This window comes from Mastacembelus armatus, chromosome 1, assembly GCF_900324485.2.
Source record: "Mastacembelus armatus chromosome 1, fMasArm1.2, whole genome shotgun sequence".
Taxonomy (NCBI): Eukaryota; Metazoa; Chordata; class Actinopteri; order Synbranchiformes; family Mastacembelidae; genus Mastacembelus; species Mastacembelus armatus.
Genome location: NC_046633.1, coordinates 18,552,431 through 18,579,495, shown reverse-complemented (window position 1 = coordinate 18,579,495; position 27,065 = coordinate 18,552,431). Strand labels below are relative to the sequence as shown.

At 42.5% G+C, this 27,065-nt stretch overlaps 4 protein-coding genes across 7 annotated transcripts; 2 read left to right on the top strand and 2 right to left on the bottom strand.

The window, feature by feature from the left end:
* The first annotated feature begins 511 nt into the window (after nucleotides 1-511).
* Nucleotides 512-5,691, top strand: taf5 (TAF5 RNA polymerase II, TATA box binding protein (TBP)-associated factor). 2 transcript variants are annotated; one of them, XM_026304446.1, is made up of 11 exons: nucleotides 512-959; nucleotides 2,014-2,245; nucleotides 2,354-2,669; nucleotides 2,781-2,944; nucleotides 3,203-3,338; nucleotides 3,486-3,606; nucleotides 3,700-3,829; nucleotides 4,035-4,199; nucleotides 4,301-4,478; nucleotides 4,831-5,008; nucleotides 5,165-5,691. In XM_026304446.1, exons 1-11 carry the CDS (start codon nucleotides 548-550, stop codon nucleotides 5,377-5,379), a joined length of 2,247 nt encoding a protein of 748 aa, XP_026160231.1. In that variant the 5' UTR covers nucleotides 512-547; the 3' UTR covers nucleotides 5,380-5,691. The 2 variants fall into 2 exon arrangements, with proteins under 2 accessions (XP_026160231.1, XP_026160230.1); XM_026304445.1 differs by having other exon boundaries at nucleotides 546-959; nucleotides 2,017-2,245.
* atp5md (ATP synthase membrane subunit k) lies at nucleotides 5,692-7,125 on the bottom strand. Its single transcript, XM_026304447.2, has 4 exons — nucleotides 6,993-7,125; nucleotides 6,097-6,201; nucleotides 5,895-5,988; nucleotides 5,692-5,791 (listed from the first exon to the last, which is right to left on the bottom strand). The coding sequence occupies exons 2-3, from the start codon at nucleotides 6,181-6,183 to the stop codon at nucleotides 5,899-5,901; spliced, it is 177 nt and encodes a 58-aa protein (XP_026160232.1). The 5' UTR covers nucleotides 6,184-6,201; nucleotides 6,993-7,125; the 3' UTR covers nucleotides 5,692-5,791; nucleotides 5,895-5,898.
* Nucleotides 7,126-7,228: 103 nt separating this feature from the next.
* On the top strand, nucleotides 7,229-18,712 carry pdcd11 (programmed cell death 11). 3 transcript variants are annotated; one of them, XM_026303150.1, is made up of 36 exons: nucleotides 7,229-7,305; nucleotides 7,598-7,756; nucleotides 8,068-8,214; nucleotides 8,333-8,494; nucleotides 8,673-8,834; nucleotides 8,937-9,057; nucleotides 9,182-9,357; nucleotides 9,496-9,603; nucleotides 9,705-9,917; nucleotides 10,015-10,139; nucleotides 10,236-10,296; nucleotides 10,535-10,681; nucleotides 10,788-11,039; nucleotides 11,144-11,269; nucleotides 11,365-11,559; nucleotides 11,717-11,887; nucleotides 11,965-12,178; nucleotides 12,277-12,426; nucleotides 12,550-12,662; nucleotides 12,794-13,293; nucleotides 13,401-13,463; nucleotides 13,696-13,792; nucleotides 13,943-14,032; nucleotides 14,179-14,281; nucleotides 14,455-14,632; nucleotides 14,821-14,877; nucleotides 14,990-15,112; nucleotides 15,319-15,441; nucleotides 15,678-15,843; nucleotides 16,122-16,262; nucleotides 16,347-16,490; nucleotides 16,633-16,886; nucleotides 17,207-17,375; nucleotides 17,490-17,643; nucleotides 17,807-17,972; nucleotides 18,104-18,712. In XM_026303150.1, the coding sequence occupies exons 2-36, from the start codon at nucleotides 7,652-7,654 to the stop codon at nucleotides 18,273-18,275; spliced, it is 5,448 nt and encodes a 1,815-aa protein (XP_026158935.1). In that variant the 5' UTR covers nucleotides 7,229-7,305; nucleotides 7,598-7,651; the 3' UTR covers nucleotides 18,276-18,712. The 3 variants fall into 3 exon arrangements, with proteins under 3 accessions (XP_026158935.1, XP_026158937.1, XP_026158934.1); XM_026303152.1 differs by having other exon boundaries at nucleotides 7,235-7,305; nucleotides 7,625-7,756; nucleotides 16,636-16,886; XM_026303149.1 differs by having other exon boundaries at nucleotides 7,235-7,305; nucleotides 7,625-7,756.
* Nucleotides 18,713-18,715: 3 nt separating this feature from the next.
* Nucleotides 18,716-26,663, bottom strand: LOC113128095 (RING finger protein 122). The gene is made up of 6 exons (XM_026303153.1): nucleotides 25,487-26,663; nucleotides 22,865-23,018; nucleotides 21,216-21,258; nucleotides 20,697-20,738; nucleotides 20,075-20,157; nucleotides 18,716-19,552 (listed from the first exon to the last, which is right to left on the bottom strand). The coding sequence occupies exons 1-6, from the start codon at nucleotides 25,509-25,511 to the stop codon at nucleotides 19,432-19,434; spliced, it is 468 nt and encodes a 155-aa protein (XP_026158938.1). The 5' UTR covers nucleotides 25,512-26,663; the 3' UTR covers nucleotides 18,716-19,431.
* Between the last annotated feature and the right edge of the window lie 402 nt (nucleotides 26,664-27,065).

Genomic DNA, 27,065 nt, shown 5'->3' with positions numbered 1-27,065 from the left:
TTAAGGGTAAATTAAAACAAAAAAGGCGTTTTTCTTTTTCGTTTTCTGTGTTTTAAAATGAAAAACAACTGAAGATCAAGATCATCAAAAAATAACTGTTGCAGCTCCATTTTACGTTTCATTATGGCAATATATTATCCAAGAAGGTTGTCAGGTTTGGACACAAGAGTGCCACCACCCGGTACAATATGGTACAGACTGTACTTCTAAATGAAAAAGAGGAGACGTACGTGTGACTAAAACGATTAAAAGTGATTTATTATAGCTGGTTTATTGTTTAATTCTAGCTTCAATCAAAATGCCAAACTTTTGCATTGCGCATCTTAGTCTTGATTGTTGCCCCCCCTTCGGATAAGCGGAGGAGAAGCGATGGATGGATGGATGTGATTTAGAAATTAAGGTTTATTAGTGGGTGCTGCTCCTGCTGCAGCAGAGGGGGCGGGGCTTCTGGATGACGCTGTAAGTAAGCACCAATCACGCGGCCTGATCTTGCATGGTTCGTGTTTTCCTTTTCTTACACCTCGCACATGCGCGTTTCATTTTGAAGATGGCGGCCGTACAAGGTGGTGTGGTCGATGCGGACGAAGAAAAGGAAATAAAAGCAGAACCATCAAACGATGGCTCAGGAAATAACAATGCAAATGATGGCAGGCTGCTTTCTACATCTCCCGGAGCTTCGTCCGGAGGTAACAAAACGACGGCGGGATCCTCGGAGGACCAGCAGACGTTGCTGGCGGTCCTGCAGTTTCTCAGGAAGAACAACTTGAGCGAGTCCGTCGAGGTTTTGCGTCGTGAAGCGGGATTACCGGAGGATTCACTGGAGCTCAAGGGGGCTGACTCCACCGGTGCAGGCTCCGGGGGCGCTGCGGGCAGTGCGGATTCGGAAGGCGGGGACGCGAACGCTCTTCTCAGCCGAGTGACGGTTTCATCCTCCGCTGGAGCCCAGGGGCCAACCAAAAGTACGATACAAACCTGCCTGTGTTTAACTGTGAAGCACTGTTGCACGACAGTGTTTCTTAATAACAATAACACAGACGAGTTTCACTACTGTAACTGATGCACTTTATTTTAGTGAAAGTACTATTAGTCAAATAGCAATAGCGTGTAATGTTATGAAGCACTGCAACTATTCTTTATTAACAAATGAAAAAACTACAATAGGCTCCTCATGACAAACTAAGAAATCACTGCTAAGCTACATGCAGTTTTAATGATGGAATTACACATATTGGCTATGTAGTTACACAGAGAAGTTATTGACACATCTATGGACAGTGAATGCAGTCATGGGGAAAGCCCTCAATTGCTGGGAAATCTGTTCTTCCATAGGTGGATATACTTTTTTTTTTTCAAAGAAAACAAGGTTCAGGTGAGGAAGTGAGATCAAAATGACATAACTTAAGAGTATTGCTCATATCAACCCAATATTCCATTAGTATAATGTTATAAATCAGTATGGATCAATTCATACTGCTTATTAAGTTATAGATTCTGTGACCGGATGTTAATTTGGCTATTTGGTTGACAGCACAGAGAAGAGAGAGGAGGACAGTGATGGAGACAAGGGGAGAGAGCAGGGTTTAGTCCCCACATAGACCCCTGGGCATAAGGCCCTATACAAACGCACATTCTCCTTGGGGGCTGAGCAGCCCTGAAAGTCTGATCCTACAATCGCATTATACTTTCTGGTTCTTTTTGTCTTCTGGTCATTGAGTGCAGTTTTCTGACATATTCATTAGTTTCCCTGATGCCCTGGTAAAGGCAGTGATGCTCAGTGATGCCACTAGTAAGGATTTTCCCAGTTGTACCCTGAGTTTAGCTGCAAGCAACAGCAACGCATGCCAGCTTTTTGACCAGACTTTCTACCATATCTCACACAGTCTTTCTTTAAAAAAAAGAAAAAAGTTTTAAATGATATTGAAATAAATTGATGTAATGTTGTAATAGCTGTAAATGATCAATTCCAATTATACTGGTATAACTGGGTGTCTCACTGGATTTAAACACTTTCAGCAGAAGCTGGTGAGGATCAACCAGATGTCAGTGTGGTGCTGTCAGCTTACAGCCAGCAGGGAGACCCAGCTCTGTATGACGTTTACTATAGCAGCCTGAAGAGGTTCATAGAAACGGTTTTGGACTGTCACAAGGCAGAACTGTCCCAGGTCTTCTACCCACTGTTTGTCCACATGTATCTGGAGCTGGTGTACAACAATCATGAAAATGAGGCCAAGGCTTTTTTTGGAAAGTGAGTCTTTTTAATTTGTTGCACTGTACATTCTTAACACATAAAAAAAGCACTGTTTTACTTTCTGTACATCTCAATAACCATGAGTTCTGCTTTTCTCTATCTCAGGTTTAGTGGCGATCAAGAGTGCTATTATGCAGATGATTTGCGTGTTTTGTCCAGCCTGACCAAGAAGGAGCACATGAGAGGCAATGAGACCCTGCTGGACTTCCGCACCAGCAAGTTCGTCCTGCGCATCTCTCGTGACTCTTACCAGCTACTGAAGAGGCACCTGCAGGAGCGTCAGAACAACCAGATCTGGAATATCATCCAAGAGCACCTCTACATTGACATCTTTGATGGCATGCCACGCAGCAAGAGCCAGATCGATGCCATGTCTGGCAGCTTGGCAGGAGAGGCCAGACGAGAGGCCAATAAAGCTAAGGTTGGAGTTATACACCAGTACACATATAATAAGATGTGTGTTTTCCTTCTTCCTTCACACTTCTTGAAATCATGATATGACTTTGTTTCATTGCCATTCAAACTGCTGTAGGTTTACTATGGATTGCTAAAAGAACCGGAAATTGAGCTGCCACTTGATGATGAGGATGAAGAGGCAGAGAATGAGGAAGGTAAACCCAAGAAAAAGAAGCCCAAAAAGGACAGCATGGGCTCTAAGAGCAAGAAGCAGGATCCTAATGCCCCTTCACAGAATAGGTAGAGTTTTTTTTATGATTCTGTATACTGTACTGTATAATGCTGTACTAAACTGTTTTACCAAGTAATCACCTAAACAGTTGGCTTTCTACTTCTGTTACCACCTCTACAATTTAGGGCACTTGCCAAAACTGAAAGTGTGCGCATGTGGCAATGACTAAAACTGGCTGTAGAGATATTTTAGATATTTGTGAGTTCTTTTGGAAAATTCTTAAACTTCAAACTTATTGGTGAGTGATTCTGTTTTCCATTGCTTAGGATACCTCTGCCAGAACTTAAGGATTCAGACAAACTGGACAAGATCATGTACATGAAAGAGGCCACCAAGAGGATTCGCCTGGGACCAGAAAACCTCCCCTCTATCTGCTTCTACTCTTTTCTCAATGCCTACCAGGTAAAACGTTACAATCTTGGTAACTGACCAGGTGTTTATGTTAGACAGTTAAACATTTGGTACAGACTGATCATTTAAATCATTTAAATTGCAAGTGTAAACTACAGTATAAGTCATTTCTGATTGTTCTCACATTATGCCCTGCAGGGTCTGACTGCAGTGGACTTTACAGATGACTCCAGCCTGATTGCAGGAGGCTTTGCCGACTCCACGGTACGAGTGTGGAGTGTCACACCCAAAAAGCTCCGCAAGGTCAAGTCTGCAGCAGGTGCAGTATATAACTCAGAATTAAGACATCTTGTTAACAAATAGTTGAGCTAAAATTTTTTGTTTTCCCCCATGATTCCCATTTTCTCGTAAGACTTGAATCTGATTGATAAGGAGTCAGATGATGTGCTGGAGAGGATCATGGATGAGAAAACGGCAAGTGAATCAAAGATCCTCTATGGACACAGTGGCCCAGTGTATGGCATCAGCTTCAGCCCGGACAGGTATAACACCTCTATTTCACCCTGTGTTATATAAAGCAGAGCTTGTGCAGAAAGAAGGTGGATATATCATTTCATGACAGACTTAAACATAAATTTATAGAGGTCACACTGAAAGTTTTTGCACATAAAATAGGACAAAGGTAAACAACAACTTGATCTGAACTTATTTTGTTTCTAGGTAGTTATTGTTCACTATCCTTTTCAGAAACTACCTGTTGTCAAGTTCTGAAGATGGTACAATCAGGCTGTGGAGTCTCCAAACCTTTACTTGCCTAGTGGGTTACAAAGGTCACAACTATCCAGTGTGGGACACCCAGTTTTCTCCCCACGGGTACTATTTTGTCTCTGGGGGACATGACAGAGTTGCCCGGTAAGAAACTGCAGCACACGTTTGAGAAACAAATACTGTTGACACAGCAGCACTGTTTTACAGATGTGTTTCTTTGTTCTGTGTTGTGCTGTCTCCAACAGTCTGTGGGCGACAGATCACTACCAGCCTCTACGGATGTTTTCCGGTCACCTAGCTGACATCACTTGCACCCGTTTTCACCCCAACTCTAATTACGTGGCCACAGGCTCGTCTGACCGCACCATTCGCCTCTGGGACGTCCTGACTGGAAACTGTGTCCGTATATTCACCGGTCATAAGGTCAGTCGAGTCACAGCTCTTTGTTCTGAAGTCTCCTATTCAATCAGTCACATGGCAGCGGCATGTTAATTTCTCTCTGAATCTGAATTGTTGCATGGTTCATATAGTACATTGCTAGTATTGTACACCAATACAAGGGATATACCAATGAAAAACACTCTGACTTACATCAGTATTTGATTTGAGCAACTGCTTCCTAGTGATGGATGCTGTGTGAGTTTCATTACCTAGAGAATCTTGTGCACAAGCCACAATTAAAGATGCACATGTACATTATACTGCCATACAGCTGGCAAAACTGGCTGCTGCAGAGACAAATACTGAGCCAGAGAGTTTTAACTCTATTTCCCAGGGTCCTATCCATGCTTTGGCCTTCTCTCCCAATGGGAAGTTTTTGGCTTCAGGAGCTACTGATGGCAGAGTTCTTCTGTGGGACATTGGTCATGGACTGATGGTTGGAGAGCTCAAAGGCCACACAGATACCATCTACTCCCTCAAGTTCAGCAGAGATGGTGAGATCCTTGCTTCTGGTGAGTATTTCACAACATTTCTTTGCTTTTCAATCATTTGAATTTCATCAAATTAGAGAAAATAAAATGATTTCAGTTAAGTTCTGCATTTGTAACTGCAATGACATTGTTTCCATCTAGCAAACCAATCATCTGGACATTTTTTTTTTCTTCTAGGCTCCATGGACAACACAGTTCGTCTGTGGGATGCAATGAAAGCATTTGATGATTTAGAGACTGATGACTTTACAGCAGCTACAGGACACATTCATCTACAAGATAACTCTCAGGAGCTTCTGCTGGGAACCTACATGACTAAATCTACACCTGTCATACACCTTCACTTCACCCGGAGGAACCTGCTGCTGGCTGCTGGGGCCTACAATCCATAAAGTAACTGAAGGGGTTTCTCCAGTAGAATAAAACAAACTATTGTCCATTCACTTCCAGTGAACATCTTAACTGTGAATGATGACAAATTTGGTTAAGCCACTTCTCTCCTGGCCCCCTTGTCCAGAAGATTACAGGCTCCAAATCAAGTTCATCTATTGCACATATTCTTTTGCCATGAGGAAAATGCTATTGGTGATTGACTGTTTCTAAAAATCGTTGCCATGAGCACAGCGTTTCTCACCACATGGCTTACATTTCTGTATCATAGTCTTTTATACTGGTGTAAACTGTAAATAAAACAATGTGTTTTCCATGTTCTGAGCATAAATGTCCTTTATTGTTAACAAACCAGTTTTATTTTATTACAAGTCCAGCAGCTCTCTCCAACCTCAGCTGTGTCAAAATGGAGACCTGTTAAGGAGGAGACAACAGCCTTAAGTGAATAGTCTAATACTTTGAATAAGTACAATGGATTTGCAAAACTAATAGTATGAAAAGATTTTAATGAACTTACATTATTACTTTTCTGTGACAGCAGGCTGTTTCTTGGGCTTCAATTTGAAGAAGAGGGCAATGGCTAATATGCTGGCATAAGTTGCCAAAACACACTGAACAAAAAAAAAAAACATGACATTTGTAATGGTATTAGGCTGTCTGACACTTTAAATGCATAGTGTGAAATGTATTTTATTAGAGGAGACATGCACATAACTCACATTCCTCCTCCCTGTGATTGTGTATGAATTAAAGTACTTGGCGATCCCAGTGAACTGGTGTTGGGATCCGGCATCATGTCCTGCCATGTTGGATAGTTAATGGTCCTTCAACAGGAAGAACAAAAGTGAAGCAGTGATTAACATTACAATTTATGAGCAATTTTGTGTCTGACAAAATAAAATCCAGAGATGAAAGATGAATCCACAGACAGAATATTATTCTGCAACTATAATAAATAGTTTAGGTTAATGAACGAAATATCTGACAAAATATGCCACCTGAGAAATCACCTTGGGCTTTGAAAAACTGATAAACATATAATAAATCAATGAAGAAAACATTTGCTGTCTTCATCACTATGTGGATTTTGACAACATAGATCATTTTTGCACAGCAATCATGAATGTTTCGATAGTGGAGAAACTGTAGCTAAAACAATTTAAGAAACTATTCATAAATGAAATGTATTTCATTTTGCTAAAAAACATCTTTCATATAGTTACAAAAGTCAATTTGTATATTTACAACTTTAACGTAAATGGTAGCTGACCTAGCATGCATTACTTTAAAAATACGTTATGTCACGAACTGGTTTTAGCACAATGCCCCCATTAAATGATTTATAACTGGCCGGTAAACCCGCTTTAATAAGGAGGCTGTAGACAGCTGCAGTGAAAGTATTTTATTCAGACTTAGCTACGTTAGCTCGTTAGCACAGGCAATGGCTAGTTAACGTTAGCTTGCTAGGTTAGCCCATTAGCTGCTTAAATTTTAGGTCGTTCGCTGACTAATACCTGTTACACGTGTTTTAAAGATAACATAAGTAATACTCAATGTTAGAAATGTAGAAATAAACCAATGTGACTGGGCTGATTCTAAATGCCTCATGTCTTACCTCTTAACACACGACCCCGGTGCAAACACAGATAGACAAGTGCCCTTCAGCAGAGGCCGCAATGCTAAACACATCAGGAAGTCCCGCCCACTCTCAGCAATCCAATAATGCGTCCTTATTGGTCCAAAATATTGTCAATCAAACTTTGAGCAGCTAACGATCACCAAATGGCTAAATTTGACGCCAATCATTTTTTGCTGTCCGTGATTTGACGCGAAGTGAAACGCCCATTTGAGTTTTGTTTCCGGGTTGTGATCATGGCGTGTTGCTGAGCAGCATGTGAGTTTGGAGACGGTCCTACAGGAGATTTAATGTGAGCAGATCCTTCATGATAAACAATACAGGTGTTTTTTAATGTCTGCGTTCGTTGTCGGATAAAACTTGTTACGCGAGTAGCACGTGGTCAAACACGGTGCACTGAGATAACAGTTGTCTCATACGCATGTGTGGACTGCTATTCATTTTGATAAACAGTGAGCGGTTAAAACGCCAAGCCTCGATTTAAGTCATTGTTTTTACGTTTATGTAAAATCACAAGCTGTTTTAAGAAAGCCAATCTGTCCTTAGTGCCTGCTTGCATCTTAACTATCAGCACATGTTTAAAGGTTTGGCAATAATCTGTTCATCGGCAGTGAGCCTAACTTTCTCAGACGTACAACATGGCATCAGTGGATGAGGACTTCCCCAGAGGAGGAGGAACAGCAAAGAAACCCACTGAGAGTAAAATAGTGGTGCAGCGGACAGAGGTGGACAACCTGTTTCAGGTAGAGTTCAGTGCCTTTTTCTTTTTCAGCATCCTCATGACTGAGCAAAGGTTTTATTTGACATTATGGGCCTGACTGTAATTTATAGGTATATTCTCACAAATAAGCATCAACACGCAGTATCATGTAATGTGATTTTCTAATGCTTGTAATAAATTACTAAAGTGGACATTTTTCTTTCCCATCATATTTCCCTCTCCTCTCACAGACGTTGTAGTTAACTTTGGATTGTGCGCTGTATAGTCAGTCCCATACTCGTATGTGTCTGTAACGTGTCTTCCAAAGTTAACAGTCTTACTTTTCTTTTGAAGTCACGTGAACAAACAGAAACTAAGAAAAGAAAGGGTGCTGCTAAAGATAATGAGAAGAAACTCAAGAAGCAAAAGACAGGCAAAGAAAAAGAAGGTGGTCTGATGCTCAATGCATCAGCGAAGTCTGTGGAAATTCTACATATCAAGGTATGAAGCCTTGTTACATGTGTTCAGCAGACCTATTTTCTCAATAAATGGGATGCTGTTATAAGTGGGATGTTCAGTGCAATTTCTGACTTGATGTGTGTGTGTTTTCTTCCCCCAGAATGTGAAGGAAGGGATGCTGATGCTGGGTTGTGTGAAAGAAGTAACAGACTTTGAGGTGATGGTCGGTCTGCCCTGCGGCCTGCAAGGCTTCCTCAGCATTAGGAATATCAGTGACTCGTACACCAGGTTGCTTAGTGAGCAACTGGGCTCAGAAACAGAGGTATGCCTGTGAACCGATGATCTCTGTTATGTAAAATGTGATGGTAAGGCTTATCATAATGGACAATAATAGTTTATTTTCTGTATACCATCCACATTAGTTTTTGACAAAACTACAGACATCCTGGGATATTTTAAAATATATTTCAGATATCTTCTTCTTACACTTTACCACACAGGAGATCTGCTCTCTGCCACACCTCTTCCACCCCGGCATGGTGTTAAGGTGTGCTGTTGCTAAGCTGGACATAACTAAAGGAGGTGCTCTCAGCATCCAGCTGTCAATTAATCCAAAGCTGGTCAACAAGGCTCTGACCTCCAACTCTCTGAAACCTGGCATGGTTAGTCTGGAATATGCAGAATCACTTAAGAAAATATTCAGCTTCAATTATTCTAGCTTAGAATGTTATGAACTGGAAATGTTAATGTGTCTTTTGATTAAGGTCTTGAGTGGGTGTGTGGAGAGTCTTGAGGATCATGGCTGCATAGTTGACATTGGCATCAGTGGGTCCAAAGCCTTCCTGCCAAAGAAAGCATCAAAAGACAATCAGAACAACACAGATGGTACAGTGTGACTGAGTATTTTAAATTGCTTTGATTTCCTGAGGAATTTCAGTCAAGTACAACAATCCAGGTGATCGGTAAAGCGCCGGCATTTATGTCCTGTTCTGTGTTGTCATGTATGCAGAACTGAAAGTGGGTCAGTTTGTGATTTCTCAAGTGGAAGAAGTTAAGAACGATGGCCGTGTGGTCCGGCTTTCTGTCAATCCCCAGACCATCGCCCAGGCCTGTGCTGAAGTCGAGCAGGGCTGGAACCTCACCAACCTTCTGCCTGGTCTTCTGGTGAAATCCACCATCAAAAAGGTACACACAACTATTACAACAACAGTGACCTTCATTCTGTTTTTGTATTATTATATTATGAATACTTCACTGGTCCAAATAATAGGCCCTGCTAATAGCAACATATTCACTCTACTAATTTCATTGTCATCATTGCAGGTGACCACACATGGTCTCATCCTGGAGTTCCTGTCATCTTTTTGTGGCCAGGTGGACTTCCTCCACATGGAGCCAGGACAGGTGTCTGACTACACTGAAGGAACTGAGGTAAACTGACTTTCCATGTTGATACTGTCTGATGAATGCATTTGGTGTTATCTGTTAATGTCTCTTCATAAACCTCACATCTGAACCCACTTTCCACCCAGGTGCAAGCTTGTGTACTGTATATAGACTTGTCCATACGTCTGGTGGGCTTGAGTCTGCGCAGCTACTTCATCAAGCCTGGAACCAGAGTTGACCCGACTCCTGCAGGCGGTGATCGCATTGGTGAGGTGGTGAAGGACTGCAAGATGATCGCCATGCACCACATGTCTGGAGCTATGTTGGAACTTCCTGGCAAAACACTGGCCTATGTCCACGTGAGTTGGATTGATGATTAGAACATTTAAAGAAGAAGAAGAAATGTCTTCTGTAAAAATTGTGATGAGTCATACTTTGGGTTGATATCTTCAAAAGAAAAACCACCTGAAAGAGTCAACTGAACCAGCTAATGAGAACAGACTGCTGGCAATCCCTGAGCACACCTGCCGCATCCTGGACTTCAGCCCCATGGATCAAATTCATTTAGTCAGTCTGCGCAGGTAAGTGCTGCCACATTCTTGTCTTACCCCATAGTCTGCACTGATGTCAGAATTCCATTTCAAAATACCAACCACATTGTGCTGCTGTGTTTCTAGGAGCGTGATTGAGAAGCCTTTTTTCAGATACCATGATCTCCAGGCTGGTCAAGTTGTAGAGGTAACAATTCAATACCACCTCCTATTTATAGATGTCCTGTTGTGCATTTGTTTTGAATTGAACTCTTTGAAAATCTGTTGAAGCAACATCTGTCAGTTTCCAATTTCAAAAGGCTGCAGTGGTAAATTGGTCTGTATTTACTAAGCTGTACACAAACAGCATTCTTTCTCTTACAGGTTTCTCTCTCTTCATGTTTCTGTTGTCTGCCTCACATCTTCCATGTGTCTTTCCCTCTAAGGGCACAGTGTCAGTCCTGCTGAATCATGGGATGGTGGTACATCTGTCTGACCACATTAAAGGTCTGGTGCCTCGGACCCACCTGTCTGACATCATCCTCAAGAACCCAGAGAAGAAGTACACGGAGGGCATGAAGGTCAAATGTCGGGTCAGTGTAGTTTTCGAACTGGTTTGATAGGAACTGTGATGACCACTGTTCTCCTGACAGATTTGCAGGAGAAATCTTATTCCTCTGTGCGAATGTTTTCCTGCAGGTGCTGTCAGTCGATGCAGAGAATAAGAAACTGTACCTAACTAGAAAAAAGGCCATGGTTGAAAGCTCCCTGCCGCTGTTACTCAGCTTCAGTGATGCTCACCCTGGCTGTGTGTCCCACGGATACATCGTCTGCATCAAGGACTTTGGCTGCATTGTTCGTTTCTACAACAACGTCAAGGGTCTGGTGCCGCTCAGTGAGCTCAGCTCAGAGCCCGTCGTCAGTCCTGAGGAGGTTTTCTACGTCGGGCAGGTGAGGAGATCAAATTACATGGTAATGAGAAACATGTCTAGTTCAGGAAACGTTCTAAACAAACCTTTGACGTGCTGCGTTGTTTTTTTCCGTTGATGTTCCAGGTGTTAAAGACTAAAGTTCTTCAGTGTGACCCCAAAAAGGCAAAGATGGTGCTGTCATTTAGGGCTGCAATAGAGGGAGAAAAGGAGCAAGTTGCCAAGCCCCAGTTTGACTGTGAGATTGGGAAGGTGAGTTGAAGACTTTTCTCTTCATTTTTGTAATGGATCAAACATTGACCTCAACCTTTTACTAATCTAACATCTGTGTTGTGTATGTATTGTAGAGGCTGGAGGCCAGGGTGCTGAAAAAGTCAGTAAATGGTCTGGAGGTGGCGATTCTCCCTGATGAGATACGAGCCGTACTACCCACAATGCACCTCTCTGATCACATGTCCAACTGCCCTCTGTTGTGGGAGAGCCTGCAGGAGGGAGACAACATTGCAAACCTCATGTGCTTCAACAAGAACAAACAGAATATTGTATCCAGTTTTTCCAGTGGTTTTTGTTTTTCTTTTTCTTTTTTTTGCAGTGTAAAATATTCTTTGTCTTTGCTTGTTGGGAAGTTAAAATCTCATATTTCCCAAATATGAAAAGCAGAAAAGTTTGTCAGTTTTCCTTAGCTGCTCTTCTTTTAAGAATCTTACCAAGAAACCGACAGTGAGGTGGTCACTAGAGGAAGGAGTTGTAGCCAAGGATTTCTCAGAGCTCACAGTCGGCATGCAGCTAATTGGCTGGATCAAGAACATTATGTCCTATGGCGTCTTTGTAGAATTTCCATACGGCCTGATCGGCCTTGCACCTAAGTCGGTGAGTAAAGTGCTTTGCGTTAACAACTTCTAACTTGAGTTTCCCTTCTAAAATTTTTCCTCTGTTCTACTCCCAAGGCCATGACTGACAAGTTTCTTAGCGATGCAAATACCGCCTTCCAGCTGGGCCAGACGGTCATCGCTAAAGTGACAAACCTGGATGAGGAAAAGCACCGTTTCCTGATCACACTGAAGATTTCAGAGGTTATATCTCCAGAGAGTGATGCCCAGACCAGGCTCATTAATGGTCTTCAGGAGAGAAGAGCTGTCACTGAAATGTTAGCTTTAAGAGGTATGCACGGGTTGCGTCTGTTAGTTTCAAACAATATCTGTTCTTCATATGAACTCCTACCACATAGTGGCTAACCTCTCTGTATCTCTACCTCTCAGGTAACAGTGATCTTGGCCAGCAGCTGGCTGCTCTGTCTGTTGGTCAGAAGGTGAAGCTGACAGTGGATACCGTGAAAGACACAGGTGCAACCTTTAAGTCTGATGATTTGGTCGGTGCTACCATACAAGCCAGCAAGCATCATGTCATGGGTGTGTATTGCATGTTTTACTTCTTAGCAAAGCTAGGTGGTATCAAGTAAATAATTAAAGACTGCATTTTTTTTCTTTCATAGAAACATTTAATGTATTTCCTATTGGCTGTGTGTTTTACAGGTGTTAACCTAACCTCAGGGCAGAAAGTCACTGCGGTCATTCTTCATGTTGACATCCTGTCTAGTTGTGTCCATGTTTCCATCCTTCCCAAGCTGGTGGCAAAGAAGAAATCAGTGAGTGTCAATGACCTCCATGCCATTTTACCACATATTCGAATTTACACAAATTCAAATGATCTGATCTTAGTCATTTTGTGTAATTAGTGTCCCTTTTATTTGCAATATTTTGATTTGTATTTTCACAGTTGATTGAAGGATCAAAGTACACAGCGATGGTGCAGTACATAGACAAAGACTTTGCTGTCATCTCACTGGATGATACGGCACAGCTGACCATTATCCAGACTAGCTGCCACCTAAATGAGATGGTCCTTTCTGAGCCGGAGATGCTGAAGGCAGGGATGTGTTTAGCAGTCGATGTTATAGAACTAAGCTGTCAGGAGCTGCAAGGGCTCCCCCTAGTGTCATGGACACGCACTACACCAAAACGACAGCGGACAACCTCAGAAAACCAGGCAGGCTCTAAAGGTCACTGCTTTGGGGAAATCCTTCAGGGGAAGGTACGGACAGTGAAGCCCACCTGTATTCAGGTTACACTAGAGGATGGAAGCACAGGCAGCGTGCACGTGTCTGAGGTAGTGGAAGTTGCAGAAGTGTGTCAGGGATCCTTCCCCACATCCTCAGTGAAAGTGGGCAGTGTAGTAACCGCCAGGGTCATCGGAGGACGAGAAGCATCGAGTCACAGGTAAACACCGTTGTTGCACAGTATTTTACACACAAACATTTGTTTTCCCAAGTTCTTACGTTGATGGTTAAGTTTTTCTGTCATTTACTAAATTTGTCTTTTTTCAGATTCCTGCCATTTTCTCATCCCAAATTTACATATACCATTCCTGAGCTCACACTCATACCCAGGTATTACACAGTATACAGCATGAATGTAATTTCAAAAATCCCTAAATGCACAGTGTTCTCTTTCTCAGCAGCCACCTGGACAGCTGTTTTTCATACAATGTACAGAGATGATAAATGTATTGAGATAATATAAACCTGCTGTATTGTTATGGCTGTCCATTTTTGTAGGGAAAAAAAATGATGCATTTTCTGAACTGTCTGATTTCTGATTTGTTTCTTTTTCTCTCTGCAGCAAATTGGACAGTAGTGTAGATTTCAAAGCAGTTACAGCTAAAGAAAAGCTAAATAGCTATAAGGTCGGGGAAGAAATTACATGCTTTGTATCAAAGGTAAATTTTAATGATTGACATGGCTTGTTTTAGCTGTTGCCAAAAAAAAGCACTTTTCTGACAGAATTGTTCACAAATCAAAAATAAATCGACTTTAAAAGAACAGACCTGCAGACTAAACCACTAGTGTGGTTTTGTTTCTGTCTCCAGTTTAATTCAGAGAAGAAATCTTTCGAGGTCACCACTGATCCCTGTGTTACTGGGACAGTTGAGCTTCTGGCCGCGATCACCGATCCCAAAGTAAGTTAAAAGCTGCACCCACATTATGTTTCACGTGTATTTGGTGATAACATTTGATTATTTTTAACATTCAAGTGCTGAAAATGGAAGAAAAGAGAAAATTAGGTTCAGTGAACTTCCAGTCAATAAATTGGGTTTATTTTTAGGATGTGAGCCACCCAGAGAGGCTGTACAAGCTAGGCCAAGCAGTCCGTGCCAAAGTGGTGGAAGTGAGCTCCAAACCTCATCGCTTTGTGCTGTCCCTTACAGGTAAAAGCAGCTCATACTGAGTTAGTTTTAATGTATTAAATATAATTGGGGTTGCCTATTCCATGTTGTAGTCGACATCACTTCCTTCATATATAGGAGTTTAAAAAAAAAAAAAAAAAAATTTAAAAACAGGACGCAGTTGAATTCATTTCTGGGTTCCCGTTCTTTTCCAGGTGTCCATAAACTGGACAAAGGCACCATTACTTTGGGGATGGTGACCAATGTTCAGCCACAACTTGGTCTCCTGGTCAAACTACCCTTTGGTGGCATGGGCTCCGTTGCTGTCACTGACCTGGCTGATGCCTACAGGCCAAACCCCTTGGACGGCTACAGCAAAGATCAGCTGCTCAGGTCAGTAAATGTTGTGTCCCCATGTGTCCCACACATAACGTGAAGCATACTCTAACAGTCATGAACTACAAGTGAAACTGTGTTCAAACCTTTGACTGGTAGTATAGTCAGATATAGGCCTTGTAAACTGAAAAGGCTGTTTTTCTTTTTCTGAGAGGAAATTTGTTTTGCCGCCTCTTTTATTTCAGGTGTTTCCTCCTAGAGAGTCAACAAGGCAAGTGGCAGTTGTCTCTCCGTCCATCCAGGTATGACAGGGTGTCAATGTAAAGGTCTGATGCAGGACTTCATGTAAGAAATTCCATGCTTAAGACACCAATTTATTTCACATTGTGTTGCTGATTGACTGTTCTCCTTCAGGCTGAACCCAGAGCAGGCTAAACCAGTGAAGGACCCAGATGTTTTGTCTGTGGACAAACTGAAGACAGGCCAGATAATTAGAGGCTACGTGAAGTCTGTGGGAGAGCAGGGGGTCTTCATCAGGTAACTGGGAAATTCATCAGGCTTTAATTTCTGTGGCATCAGACTGGACAACTTCCTCTGTAAAATGTAATTTCAGGGGCTCTCCAGACATATCCTCTCTCCTGCTTATTATTTCTTCTCACTGCTCTCCGGCCTTGTTAAAGCTGTCACTTTTTGACAGATGACAGTGAAAGCATCTTCACCCTTTTTCCATGATTGCTCTTTAGGTTGTCTCGGAGTATTATTGGAAGAGCCCAACTTCAGCAGTCCACCAAGTATTTTGTTAACAACCACAAGCTTCTCTTTGAGCACCTGTCTCCCAACACCCTGCTCACCACCAAGATCATCAGGTGAAAAAAACACACTCTGAGTTTGAATGAATGAACCTACAGAAGTTGGTCTTTTATAACTAAGGTTACACTGATTCAGCAGAACTGAATGGGGCTAAAATGCATTGCAATCCATGAAGGAAGTGTGAAAGAAAAGGCGGCAACATAGCAAACAGAAATTGATTTGGCTGAGTGGGAGATGCTGATGCTGAGGGCATGCAGTTTTAGGTAACAGATCTTTCCATCCTTATCCTCAGTATCGACAAAGAAGAGGAGTTGGTCAACCTCTCTCTGCTCCCCCACGACACCGGGAAGCCAGACGTCCTTCCAGAATCTCTTGGTCTGCCACTGCGTCTGGTTGGAGATGAAAAGAAGAAACATGATACTAAGAAGAAGAAACGCACTCTCTCTGAGAGTGAACAGGTAACTGACTGACTCCCACTTCTTTCACTGTCTTCCTTTCTAACTACTGATTTCCATCAAATAAAACATTGAACGTTACCCAGTATTAACAACTACTTCCACATAGTGCCGCCCTCAGTTGTCATTCATGTATCATTCTTTAGTGCGGCAGTAATATACACCGTATGGATTTTTAAGCTGTCTTTCTGCAGCTTTATTTGCAACCAGATGGTCACTGAACCACTTGAATGTAAGTATTGTGGTTTGTGAAGTATGTGATAGTACTCTTTGTTTGCCAGAAACAAGCAGAGTCCCAGGTCTCGAAGAAGAAGAAGAAAAAAATAAAGAAAGGAAAGACGGATGACAGTGACAGTGGAGTGGAAGTGTACTTCAGGGAAGAGGAGGAGGATAATGAAGATGGAGAACCCAGTGCTTCTAAAGTAAGGAGCTGCTCAAGCCATTTTTTGATTCCTCAAAATCTTTATCCAGAACCTGAAATTTTTGTTTTCTTCTCCTCTCAACAGGTGACACCCAATTCAGCGGCTCCTTCCAGACTGCAAGTTGCAGCTGGGTTCTCCTGGGACATGGGTCTGAGTTCCCTGAAACCTGCTTCTGCAGCTCGGGATGGGGACTCCAGCGACGGAGAGGACCAAGATGGAAGCAGCAAGGTGAATTAGAAAGATTTCTACATGGAAAACATAAAGCCATTCTGTTACCTTTTCTACAATCTAGTAATCAAACTATATCTAATGTCACCACTCATCTCATTTGCATCCTCTCTTCCGTCTTGAATCTGTTGTCTTCATCCAGCAGCCCCAGAAGAAGTCTCGCCATGAACTGGAGCAGGAGAAAAAGGCAGCAGAGAAGGCCCTGGTGCAGAGAGAAGCTGAACTCATGGATCCAAACCTGCGTCCCCAAGATGCAGCTGCCTTTGAGAGACTACTCCTGGCCTCACCCAACAGCTCTCTGCTTTGGCTCCAGTACATAGCTCATCACCTGCAGGCCACACAGATCGAGCAGGCCCGTGCTGTGGCTGAAAGGGCTCTCAAAACCATTTCCTTCAGGTGATGGATGCACCTCCTTTGTTAAGCTTGCTACTGAAAGGCAGAACTTTTCAGAATACTAGTTTAAAATTTTTAAAATTCAAATATGGAAAAAATAACTCTCTTAAACTCTATGCAATGAATAAAAACGTGCCTGTCCCTATAGTGGTGTGTGTGTGTGTGTGTGTGTGTGTGTGTGTGTGTGTGTGTGTGTGTGTGTGTGTGTGTGTGTGTGTGTGTGTGTGTGTGTGTGTGTGTGTGTGTGTGTGTGTGTGTGTGTGTGTGTGTTTTAAGTGCAGAAACTGGTGGCTGTTATAAAATCCTGTGCTGTGTTTGTCCAGGGAGGAGCAGGAGAAGCTGAATGTATGGGTGGCCCTGCTGAACCTGGAGAACATGTACGGCACAGTGGAGAGCCTAAAGAAAGTGTTTGAGAGGGCACTGCAGTTCTGTGAGCCTATGCCTGTATACCAGCACCTGGCTGACATCTATGCCAAGTCCAACAAGACCAAGGTACAATCTGTTGAGCTTTCCTTCATTTCAACATCTAGCCCATCCTGTGCTCAAATATTGTATGAACATCTGCATGTTTCTCTTTGTGTGTGCTCTGATTTACGGTTGTACCAGGAGGCGGACGCCCTGTACAAAACGATAGTGAAGCGTTTCCGTCATAATAAGGAGGTGTGGCTGAGCTATGGGTCCTTCCTGCTCCAGCAGGGTCAGAGCGATGCTGCTAGTGCTGTCCTGCAGAGGGCGCTGACGAGCCTGCCTGCCAAAGAGAGTAAGCTGGCCTGATTAGAGACTCAAGACAGAGTTGATGTCAGTTTAGAGTTTTTGACACCCACTACTCAGTTCTCAGCCCCTTGACTGTGCAGTGGAACTACAGTCCCAGCTGTGTCTATCAACAAGTCTTAACCTTTCCATGTCAATACCCTTCCTCTCAGGTGTTGATGTGATCGCCAAGTTCGCCCAGCTAGAGTTCCGTTACGGAGACGCAGAGAAAGGTCGCGTCATGTTTGATAAAGTCTTGACGAGTTACCCAAAACGTACAGACCTCTGGTCTGTTTTCATCGACCTCATGATCAAACATGGATCACAGAAGGAAGTCAGGTGAAGAAAAACTCTTTGGCCAGTTCAGATTTCAGTTTGCTTTTTTGTTTACAACAGACATTCCTGATTAATTTTTTTTGATCACACATAAATAAGCTTCATGGTGTTTCCCAACTTTCTGTCTCCTGCAGGACGCTTTTTGATCGTGTGATCCACCTGACCGTTTCAGTGAAAAAGGTCAAGTTCTTCTTCAAGCGCTACTTGGAGTATGAAAAAAAGCATGGCACACCACAGAGCATCCAGGAAGTCAAAGAGAAGGCCATGGAGTTTGTTGAAGCTAAAGGCACAGAGGCTGCCAACTAAAGACGCACACATACACCATTGTGTACATGTGCAGACAGCAGTATGCTAAACCCGGTCTGCCCTTTGTACCTGTTGGGAAAACATGTCTGTGGCTGCAGATGCTCACACAATTTTCTCATTAATTGAGCTTTTCTTTTCTAGTCATGGACTGGGAACTGTTGAACCAGTAGGTCTGTGTTTTATGCTATAATGTGGCCAAACACAAGAAACCTTTGTGCTATGGGTATTAATAACATATACATGTGAAAATCAAGCTAATATACTTAACATTTCATCAACTTACATTTTTAACCATTTTGTATGTAAATGAGTGTGACCTATGAGGAGAATAATGATCAGTTTACTATGTTTTTGAATGGATTTATAAAAAGCTCCCTCTCTCACTTGGAACATTTTCTATTTGTTGACTTTTCAATAAACCCAACACCATTACAATACTTTACGTGACATTTTATTTAAAAGCAACAAATACAAAATAATGTGTGTGTGTATATATCTATATCTATATATAGATATAGATATAGGGACACGTTTACATACAATACATACAGGCAAGACTATTTCTTTTCTACCAGTCTGTTTTTAAAAGGAAAGAGCCTGGGACACAATTGGTAACAATATTTTCTATTTAAATCATGGTTGTAATCCCGCTGGTCTTGTTTCAGTCAGAGGTGGCTATCTCTGACTGTTCGAGCATTTTACCTACATTGGCAGTATTGAAGATGCATGTGTGGCACAGGGTTATAGGGCGACTGACATGGTTTGTGCTGGCTGTATTGGTAACACCCCTGAGATATTAGAGGTATCCATACTGATGTCCTGCTGAATGCCTGTAGTGTTGTTTGTCCCTGGCAGTGCTGCACTAGTCGTCCAGTGACGGTGGCAATGATATCCTGCTTTCTAAGGTGGCTCCTTTTCCTGGCATGTTATTCACCCGCTCCCTCCCTGACTCATCTGACCACGTAATTTTAGTGTTGTCAATATCCAATTCCCCAACACGGCATATTGCTCAAAGGTCAGCAGCAAAGCGGTCACTTGGGATCATTATCATTTCCTGTGAGATGTCTTAAATATGACCACTGTCCATCATCACTAGTGTATTTTTAATGTGTGTGTTTTCTTTAAGGGGAGTCTGGTTTTCACTTCTTCACTTCCCTCACACCTCCTCCGGGTCCATGGGACCCTCAGCACCCTGAGGAGTGTCTGTGTGGAGCCGGAGAATGGGTTTGTTACACATAGGGCACACGCTGCGGATTTCCAGCCATTTAAGCAGGCACCTGACAGAACACAAACAGGAAGAGTCAACTTTAAGATATATAATACTGCAATATTACAATATTCCCGTCCTGGGTTATGAGAAGCATCTTTGATTTGCTTCTCTGCTTTTTTGATTAGTAGTGATCACATTTGGTACTTACCAAAGTCACCACTTAAACTAGTCACTAGTACAGGTGGACTCAGTGGTCCTCGAGGGCCACTGCCCTGCTTGCTTTCCATCTATCCCTGCCTTACGCACTGACGTTTACATGGATCAGGTGTGTGGCCAATCAGAATCTACTCCTGAGTCTTGGGGTCTAAATCCTTGCCAAAATGGGATCTTTCTGTTTTGTGTCTATGCTAGACTAATGTTTTGTTAGTGAAGCAGACATTACAGAGGCTATTTACTGTACAACTATGACATTGATGCTAATTTCATATAACTCTCTGCAGCAAAGGGAATAAGCTGAACAGTCTGTTTGTGTAACTGTTTTTCTCAAACCATTCCTTTAAAGGTTATACTTCAGGTATTCAACACCTACTTCTTGTGAAATGCATGTGAGCATGGGCACACTCCCAACTCATCTCTGGTCCTGAACTCTTCCAGACACACTGCACAGGTTTGCTGCAAGAACAGAAGTACAGAAGTTAGTTTATGTGGGACTTCTCTTTTATGCTTGTATTTAAATGAATGGATTTGATCTAGAGCTCAAAACAAGACAGTCATCTGGGATAGTGCTTTTATCTTCACTGTTTCCAAGTAATAAGACAATGTTGGCCTTTCCTTGTAGAACAACAAAGACTGGAGATTGAATTCAAAACCACGTAACCACCACAGCCTTTCATAACTAAAAAAAGCCCTTTTTATAACACATTTTTTTGGACTTCTAAATTCTGCACCAAGTCGAGAGCCAAGGCATCACTTTTTTTCCTTTTTTTTAGCTAAGCACATACTTTTTGACGTATTTGATATACAAGATGTGTTCAGGACATTTCTGGTATGAGTGTGCGCAGCATTTTAATCACATCTAAGAAGAGAAATGGAGTTAGCCAGCCCAACCCTCCCAGTTAATGATGGATCATCAGAGTCTGCGGACAGAAACCTGAAATGTCTACAGCTGTCAGGTTTTAATGTCTACATGTATGTCAGAAAGATCGACTTACTCCGAGAAGGCTCAGTTTCTTGCTTGCTCCCTTCAGCACCACCTGCAGTGGAAAAGTGGAAGGAAAGAGGAACGTTGGGTCATGTGAGTGATGTCAGCAGTATAACAGCATGGTGGCAGAAAAGCTGTGACGTAAAAACAAACACTTCAGATGGGTTCAGTGTCCTGAAGGGCATGTACTCTTTGTTTTTTTTTGCATCTTTTTTTTTTTTTTTTAAATCTTTCTGATAACGCAGACGGCTGCAGCTGGTGGTCAACCATCCCCAAAGCTGAAAACAAACTAACACTGGCCATCACCACGTTTGTCACACTCCAATACCTGCTCACCATATCAGCCACTCTCACACTGCAACTGCATCAACACTAAAAATCATTGTGATGACACATGGATGCAATCAAGGTCATCTGTAAAGAGAGGTGTTAGGTTTCATAGTGTGAAATGCTATAGTAGTATTTATAGCTTTCCTCAGAAGCTGGTGTTACATGTTCACCCACAGTGACAGATACTGGAGTGACTTACCTCATTGTAGCTGAACTGCTCTCTCGTTCCTTGTTGTTTCAACCTGAGAGAGACACAGAACATCTGTACAGTTAGACGTGACTGTTTTGACAACCCTAACATCAGTCAGGCATGCTATCATTCAAAACTCCCATTTCCTGCCACTGCAGTAGTTCAAAATCCTCTATCCTGGTACAAGTTCTACCATGTCAAAATATCCACATATACCTTGAAATGGTGAGGTTTCTATAAAAGATATTAAGCATCTTTTTGTGGAATGAAAAAAAAATACAGGTGCCAGTATCAAGGTCATCAACCAACCCCTAATCATATAAAAGCCCAATATCACCATAAAGCAGTACTCTTCATTGATTTCCTATATTGACCACCCTGCAGCTTAAAGATTGGAACAGGGCAACAGCTAAGCTGCTCTGTCTGTAGACTACCAGCTACTATAAAACTCACCAAATACATACATCTCACTGTTTCATTTGCATAAAAAAACAAACTTAAAACTATTTCTCACATTTTCAGTTTTTGAGTTAAGTTATAAACTAAGGTAATACATTGGTGGATTTACTTTCAGACTAACAGACTGAACATGTTAAAGAGGTATCCCTTTTCTCACCTGAATGTCCACAATAAATGAATAAGCATAAACCATAAAAGTCAAACTATCATCTTACACTTTATTGTGAAGCAAACTGCTGAGTATATATAGTGAGAGGAAGAAAAGCTTATGAGGTTTATGTTTTATACTTACTCCTCCAGCAGAATCAGAGCAATATTAGCATTTATTTGGAGTCATGTTTGTGTCCACCTGATGAATGTAAGTCCCACATTCCCTCTGATTTTAGCTATTTTTGGTCTCTAACAAGTCCTCAGAGACATGTTGGGCAGGATGTCTGTCTAATTGGCTCGTCAGCCAGTTAGTCACTAACTTGGGCTGCAAGATGTTACTGGGCAGGTAGCAGTTAGTGGGTTTTGGAGCCCTTAACTGAAAACAGCTATAAGCAGTATCTGAAATGATACTGATTAACAGCAGTGAAAGAGAACCCAAATAGTTACAGGAAGATGGTGAACTAAAAAAGCATTAAAATGGCCCCAGAGGACTCTGGGGAAGTGCAGAGTTTATTCTTTGGGTTTAGCAACTTTTTGACATTGCACATGGTCATTTAAGCCATTCATCAATATACAACTATTGATCCAGCCAAGATGTACATACAAAGCAAGATGCTTTGCAGTAGAAAAATACGTTTGTTAGTGTCTTCGCTGGAGAAGATAGTACTCCAAAAATATCTTTGAGATCTCTGTAAAGACATAGGGGCCTATGTGGTTTATCAGTCTGAATCAGTGGTGAGATTTTTGATGAACTGAAGTGTCTTTGATCCTGCAGTATACACAGCATGAATGCTCAACTTGCGACATGCATACATAAATACTGGCACAGATTTAAGGGTGATTACTTCTATTGTCACATATTAAGATCTTAATACCAAAGTAGTTTTGATTTCATTGTAAGCTGCTATTGCAACACTGTTCTAAAAAAAAATCTCTAACTAAACAGGCCCTTTTTGCTGTAAAGTCATGTCTTTATTTGCACTTTTCCATATTTCTTATGTACCTTTCTTACATATTACCCAGATTTTCACAGTCATCAATCTACTTACCTGAAAAGGTAGCAGCAGAAGATGAGGCTTAGCATGAAGACAAAGAAGCCGACGCCCAGCAGAATTACATACACGTTGAACGGGTGGTGATAGATGTCAGACGTCATGCTGCAGTAGTGTTCAGAGCGTTGAGGACCCAAACCACACACGCATCCTGCAAACACAGATTACATACTTGACAAACATTTCACTGTTACCTTTCTGACTTATCACTCCAGCGTGTTCGCTTTTTAGAAATCGTAACCTTTCCTCATTTATTATGTGGTTAACTTTTTAAAACTGTCATCAACATGTCAACTATGACTGCTCAGCTTTTGTGGGCGTGGCTTTTCAGGACCCAATGTCCTCAAACCAGGAAATAAACATTCTGATCAAATTATCTCTTTATCAACTGCTGAGACATTCATTTTGGTCTGAACAAAAATAAATGAGAACATTCGATTCATTACGAAACCACCAGTCTGACCATGTTGAGAAGAAAAAAACATGCGTGCTGAAATGGAACCATTTTCTAAATTAGATATAAAGCACCATAATATAAAACCTCACAGTTGGCCAAGGTGACAGGAGATTTCAGACTGAATAAAAATAAGATACTTTATTGGCATATCAACTTACAGTTGACTGGACCTTGTCTCAGTGTTCCCACCACACAATGCAGTCATACTAAATAAATCAAGTTGTATATGATATACACACACATTCATACATGAAGCGAACCAGTATATGCAACAGTCCTGTAAATATACAGGAGATAAACTCTAATCCCATAAATAAAATAAAATATAAAAGCAAATACAATAAATAACCAATTTTAAAATAATAGGATTGTTTAAACTCTGTTTAAAAAAGAAACTGGTGATACATAAGTACTATTTACAAGTCTCATTGTTTATGAAGGCTGTGATCTGAGCCTTTTTCCTGAAGGCAAAGCTACAAACAGGTGGTTTGCTGGATGTGAGGAGTCTTTCATAACTTCGAAGGCCTTTTTTACCAGCTGGGATTGTTACATTTAATTTAGTGCAGGCAGTGTGAACAAGTTTTCAAAGTGCTGTAAAATGTAATATAAACTTGAGTCAAACAACTGACCTACCAGTCCTGTACGCGAACTGCTAAGGATCCAAACAAAGCAAACTAACTTCTAAGTTGGCCAAGCTCAGTTGTTTGCTCTCTGAGTGGATTCAGTTAAGTACTGGACATTCATTTAGGATAAATATGATTTATGAGAGAGAAAGAGAAAGAGGGAGAAAAGGAGAATTTTTATGGGTTCCCCAAAGGGCAAAACTGCTGTGTCCCCCACATGGGCAAACCCACAGGGGCCCATGCAGGATTAATGAGGGTTTGCCCATGCCCACACTGCTCACACTGCCCACAGTGGGTCCACATGGGGCATGTTTTCTGGGTGAATAGAAGCTTCATTATTTATTTTCCATTATATCTTGAAACCCCCTCTTAAGCTCTACAGTGTAGTTAGAATTGGTGTAACTCTAAATTGGTAGCACAAACATTTACACTGAACTTTGTACAGTCAGTTGCTCTGTTATTAGCCTAGAAATCAGGTTAGCTCATCTCTTAACTAGAACGTGGCCCTGTAGTGCTGTCACAGGCCTCGAGTCTCGGCTACATACAAATACTCAATCATAGCTGTGCCTGACAGCATAGTCTTAGGCGGCACCATATTCATTTACACAGAATAGGGAGTATTACATCAAATATCATAAAGAGGAGTCAAACACAGCAGTTGGTGTTTGTTTGGATTCAGGTGTGTCCAGGGAGCCATGACCGGCACTGTTGTGGCAACTGAGGTGCTCGTAGAACTGCGCATTAATTGGCTGTGAGCGAGACAAACATGGAGGACAGGCATCACTTCTGCCACACCACCATCTGTTCCACAGACTCTATAGAGGTTAGTGGAGTGTTTGGATATGTATGTGTGTGACAGCACTGGGGGGTGGACATAGGGGCGTGTGGCGTCTGTCATTAGGACAGAAAATGTGTCTGTGTTGCAGGTGGTAAGGGGAGGGGGTATATTGAACAGAATGAACTCTGGGGACTAAAGGACCATTTGGTGAAACAATAGCAAAGGAAGCCCCACTTCCACAGGCTTGTTCCTATTAATTTGCAGAGAGGATGCTCTTTGCCAGCCTGTAAACGTCCATGTGTCTCTCTTTAGAGTGAATGAATGGGTACAGCTTGCTCACTGCGGGGGGTATGGGTTGGATCATTTGCCAGGGCTGGGGGTTGGGGGATTTACAGGCAGGGGTTGTGTAGGAAAGACCTAGGGTAGCATGACGAGAGATACGATTATGAACCTGGCAAAGACGCGCTCCACAGAAACAAACAATTCCCAGAATATATGGTTAGAGAATAAAACAGAAAAACTAGATGGCACACTAGTCAAAACAAACACGACCTTGAATGCAGCTTATTTTAGGCACCCTCATCCTCCTCAAGACACAGTCTGAGGCCTTCGCTATCTCACTGATTTGCCATTTCACAAGCACTTCCATTGTGTATTATGTGTCCCTGTGACTAAACAACTGACTTTATGAGACACAAGTAGGCACATGTGTTGCCCCCTCTCCTGTGTTTGGCAGACAGCAGAAAAATCCACTCACTTACCGTTACACCATTGGAATGGTTGCATGAAATTTGAGTCGGACGGCAGCAGCAGTAAACCAGGCCCTGTCAGGAGAAGGATGGATGAGTGCCAAACTCGTGGGCCGGACCTCTGGACGCCCAGATTCAGTCACCCTGTGCTGGTTCTCTCTTTTGTTGGGTTGTGTTAGCTCCTCCAAAAAACAACCATCAAGATTTTCAGATTTGCTCAGATTCCATATATTCTCAGGAGGTGCGTTTTTGTTGGCTCAGCAGTCGTTCCTGCCCAACATACTCAAATCTGGATTAAGCACGCTGTGTAAAGATTGGCAGATTTGAGACTGGGGGTTTGGACCAGGACCTGAGTCCTCGTGTGCTGCTGGGACCCAGTGGGAATGATGTCATCACATGAACGAGAAGAAGAGACAAAGAAATCTTGTTGACAAGAAGTGAGTGTTTTTCAGATGCCTCATACCATGTGTTACTCAGGAGTTGTTGTTGTTGTTGTTGTTGTTGTGCAAAGCTGAATCTCACTCTCAACAACGCAGGCTGCTTGGTAACAGGAAGTAACATTCCCAGCAGAAAATGCCTCTTTGACTCAGCTGCTTCAGCAGGATTGTCCCTTGAACAAATCCAATGACGTCCACTGTTGAGAATGACAGCTCTGGTCCAGTGAGGGGAATTATCTGCCACTATCTGTGCTTTGTCTTCTCCCGGCTGCTTCTTTAACAGAGGATTTTCACAGGTCTCTCCTCTGGTCTGTGGTCTCCTCCTCCACTCCTCCGATCCTGCAGTGGGTATTCCTCCTCAGTGTACAGGTCAAAGATGTGCTTCCCCCTCCAAAACCCAAACAAAGTGAGGACAGCTCCACGCAGTCCACGCCAGTCCTCCAGCTGGGTTTGGTATTTTGTTGCTCAGTGCATGCGTGTGTGTGTGTGTGTGTGTACGCGCGTAGGGAGGGGGATCCTACTCTCCCTCTAACCATCTGCTCCTTCAATTGAGAAAAAGAAAATAAGAGACAAAAGCTGCGTGCGTGTCGCATTCAGTCTCTCCCACCTCCAGCTGGCTGTGTCACGGCAGGCGACCCCTCTTCCTATTTTTCAATCCCTAATGCTACTCAGACGGATCCCGAGATCCTCCTCTCCCTTCCTCCCTCAGCTCCTGCTCCGCTCTGCCTCGGGTTTGTAAACAGATCTCTGCTCATGTGATCAGCCGTTTTGCCTCGCAACTCTCCTCTGCCTCAGCCCTCCCTCGATCCCTCTGTCCTCCAATCCGCGGGCAGGAGGGAGGCAGAAAGAGCCAGACGCCGACGAATAGGGCGCCTGCAAACATGCGCACGTGTGTGTGTGTCTGTGTGCGCACAGCCCCGTGCGTGTATGAGAGAGAGAGAGAGAGGGAGAGAGGGAGACGAGACACCTGCAGCAAAGTCGAGGGAGGCCCCCGTCAGTAAAATGCGCAGGGCTGATGTCCTGACAACCACAACAAAGCCATTTGTGTGAAGGGGAGAAGAGATGACCATGTCCTTCCAGAGATGATCAGTTTTTTCCTTTGCTTTGTTTGATCTCTATATAAAAGCTGTATCTCTGCACATGAGATTCGAAGA

What these genes read in the sequence shown, in the direction of transcription:
- taf5 (XM_026304446.1), top strand. Translation starts at nt 548, where the DNA reads ATGGCGGCCGTACAAGGTGGTGTGGTCGATGCGGACGAAGAAAAGGAA. An exon ending in GCCAAGGCTTTTTTTGGAAA is followed by an intron (nt 2,246 to 2,353) that starts GTGAGTCTTTTT and finishes TCTCTATCTCAG; the next exon opens with GTTTAGTGGCGATCAAGAGT. An exon ending in ATCAGCTTCAGCCCGGACAG is followed by an intron (nt 3,830 to 4,034) that starts GTATAACACCTC and finishes TATCCTTTTCAG; the next exon opens with AAACTACCTGTTGTCAAGTT.
- atp5md (XM_026304447.2), bottom strand. Translation starts at nt 6,183, where the DNA reads ATGGCAGGACATGATGCCGGATCCCAACACCAGTTCACTGGGATCGCC. An exon ending in CAATCACAGGGAGGAGGAAT is followed by an intron (nt 5,989 to 6,096) that starts GTGAGTTATGTG and finishes TTTTTTGTTCAG; the next exon opens with TGTGTTTTGGCAACTTATGC.
- pdcd11 (XM_026303150.1), top strand. Translation starts at nt 7,652, where the DNA reads ATGGCATCAGTGGATGAGGACTTCCCCAGAGGAGGAGGAACAGCAAAG. An exon ending in TGAAATCCACCATCAAAAAG is followed by an intron (nt 9,358 to 9,495) that starts GTACACACAACT and finishes TCATCATTGCAG; the next exon opens with GTGACCACACATGGTCTCAT. An exon ending in AGGTTTTCTACGTCGGGCAG is followed by an intron (nt 11,040 to 11,143) that starts GTGAGGAGATCA and finishes TTGATGTTCCAG; the next exon opens with GTGTTAAAGACTAAAGTTCT.
- LOC113128095 (XM_026303153.1), bottom strand. Translation starts at nt 25,511, where the DNA reads ATGCAACCATTCCAATGGTGTAACG. An exon ending in AGCAGTTCAGCTACAATGAG is followed by an intron (nt 20,739 to 21,215) that starts GTAAGTCACTCC and finishes TTTCCACTGCAG; the next exon opens with GTGGTGCTGAAGGGAGCAAG. An exon ending in TCACATGCATTTCACAAGAA is followed by an intron (nt 19,553 to 20,074) that starts GTAGGTGTTGAA and finishes GTGTTCTGTCAG; the next exon opens with GTGCCTGCTTAAATGGCTGG.